Source organism: Euphorbia lathyris, chromosome 1, assembly GCF_963576675.1.
Source record: "Euphorbia lathyris chromosome 1, ddEupLath1.1, whole genome shotgun sequence".
Classification (NCBI taxonomy): Eukaryota; Viridiplantae; Streptophyta; class Magnoliopsida; order Malpighiales; family Euphorbiaceae; genus Euphorbia; species Euphorbia lathyris.
The window spans coordinates 49,702,359-49,704,692 of NC_088910.1; the positions used below are offsets into that span (position 1 = coordinate 49,702,359).

A 2,334-nucleotide genomic window follows, 5' to 3' on the forward strand; every position below is an offset into this window, starting at 1 on the left:
AAATTACCTCAAAACCAAAAGGCTCAACAATTAAAATGACTTAAAATATCATTTCCATTAGCTCTAGAATAGAGTTAGGCCTTGTTTGATAATCCACTTAATTACTTAAATTAAAATATTAAGCACTTATTTAATTTAAGTGCGTTTGATAACGGTTGTTCCTCTACCACTTAAATTAGTTAATTAAGTGAAAAATCACTTATTTTGATAAGTCAAAATATTTAACTTAACATTTTAAGTTAAACATTATCAATTAATATTTTTATAAAAGGTACATCATTCAATACGTTCAGCACTTATAATATTCAGCACTTAAAATTTAGTACTTATTTTTTCAGTACTTAATTTTCAGTTTTATCAAACAGCACCTTAGTGTTCATCTTGTTCCGCGATAAATGGATCTTAATGTTAGAAAAGTGCAAATTTCAGAGTCAAAACGTCTAGTTTTGACGTTAACATGCTGTAACGAAAGTAAGAGTAAAATTCAGGGTACATTAGTGCAACTTACCCCTAAGTAATTCTATAAATCCAATTATATGCACAACATAAAATTGATCAACAAATTAACTCTCTCTCTCGATGGATTTGATTCTAGTACCAATTTCAATTTCATTTTTCATATGCAGCTTAATCACTTACAAGCTGTACCAATGGCGCCTAAGATACAATCTCCCACCAGGTCCTTATCCGCTTCCATTCATAGGAAACCTTCACACAATAGAACCAGACAGAGCCGATTGCTTTCAGAAATGGTCAACTACTTATGGTCCCATAATATCCGTCTGGTTCGGGTCAACCTTAAACGTCATAGTTTCATCTTCTCAACTCGCAAAAGAAGTACTTAAAGACAAAGATGATAAATTAGCAAACAGGCACAGAAACAAACTAACCGACATGATTACTCAAAATGGAAAAGACCTCTCCTGGGCTGATTATACCCCTTCTTATGTCAATCTCAGAAAAATCTGTGCTCTTGAGCTTTTCACTAGTAGCAGAATCGAAGCAATTAGATCCATCAGAGAAGACGAAGTTAAAACCATGATTCAATCCATTTTTACTGCCTCAAATAAACACCATTTGGTAGTCCGAAACTACGTCGGATTAGCTACATTCAATATCATTACAAGAATGGTACTCGGAAAGAAATTTTCGAGCAAAGGTATGGAGTTTAAGGAAATAGCAGCGGAGGAGTTAAAGCTCGGAGCAATTATGAATTTACTTGAATACATTCCAGGGCTTATCTGGCTACGAAAAAAGGCGTTTTCGGATCATAAATCGCGTCGAGACGGACTAATTCAAGCCATCATCGACGAGCACAAGACTGGTAAATCAAAGCATGGTTTCGTTGATGCATTGCTGAATGAGATTGATGAGGAAACGATGAGAGGGCTAATTTGGGATCTGATAACGGCAGGAATAGATACAACTGCGATTACAGTTGAATGGGGGATGGCTGAGATTATGAGAAATCCGAGAGTGCAATGTAAGATTCAGGAAGAGCTAGACAGTGTGATCGGATTGAACCGGACAATGTCGGAATCGGACATAAGTAAGTTGAGTTACTTGGAATGTTTTGTTAAGGAAGTGTTGAGATTGCACCCTCCAACTCCGCTAATGCTGCCACATAAGGCGAGTGAGGATGTTAAGGTTGGAGGGTATGATATTCCTAAAGGGACTATTGTATGTGTAAATGTTAGAGCAATTGGGACTGATCCGAACAACTGGGAAGATCCGTCGGAGTTTCGGCCGGAGAGGTTTTTGGAGGAAGATGTGGACTTGAAAGGAAGTGATTTTAGGGTGTTGCCGTTTGGAGCGGGGAGAAGGATGTGCCCGGCAGCTCAGCTCAGTGTTAATTTGGTTGCCTCGATGATCGGACATTTGTGCCACCATTTTAGGTGGAGGCCGCCGTTCGGTGTCCTGCCGGAGGAGATTGACATGTCAGGTACCCCAGCGCTTGTGAATTATATAAGGACACCGTTACTAGGGGTGCCTAAAGTAAGGCTACAAGCTCACTTATACAACCATATATCCAACTCTACCTCAAGTTTTATTTATTAACCTCAGCTGTAATTTACTCAAGGAATTAATTTATCTTATAATGTAACTTAAGAAAATTTAGAGAAATGAAATTCGTTACCCTTCTTTTTTATTTTTAGTCCCTTAATTATTTTTTATTTCAATTTTTTTCAAATTATTTTATTGGATAAATAATTTTTATAGAATTAATAATAAGTATTAAATTAATTATTTTATTTGGTAAAAATTTATTAATAGTATATCAATATAATATTTTATGCTAGTTACTTTGATGTATGTGACACCAAGAAATAACAA

At 35.9% G+C, this 2,334-nt stretch overlaps 1 protein-coding gene across 1 annotated transcript; it reads left to right on the forward strand.

The window, feature by feature from the left end:
- Window positions 1-573: 573 nt before the first annotated feature.
- On the forward strand, window positions 574-2,128 carry LOC136201201 (cytochrome P450 98A2-like). The gene has a single exon (XM_065991833.1). It carries the CDS (start codon window positions 580-582, stop codon window positions 2,056-2,058), a length of 1,479 nt encoding a protein of 492 aa, XP_065847905.1. The 5' UTR covers window positions 574-579; the 3' UTR covers window positions 2,059-2,128.
- The last annotated feature ends 206 nt before the right edge of the window (window positions 2,129-2,334 follow it).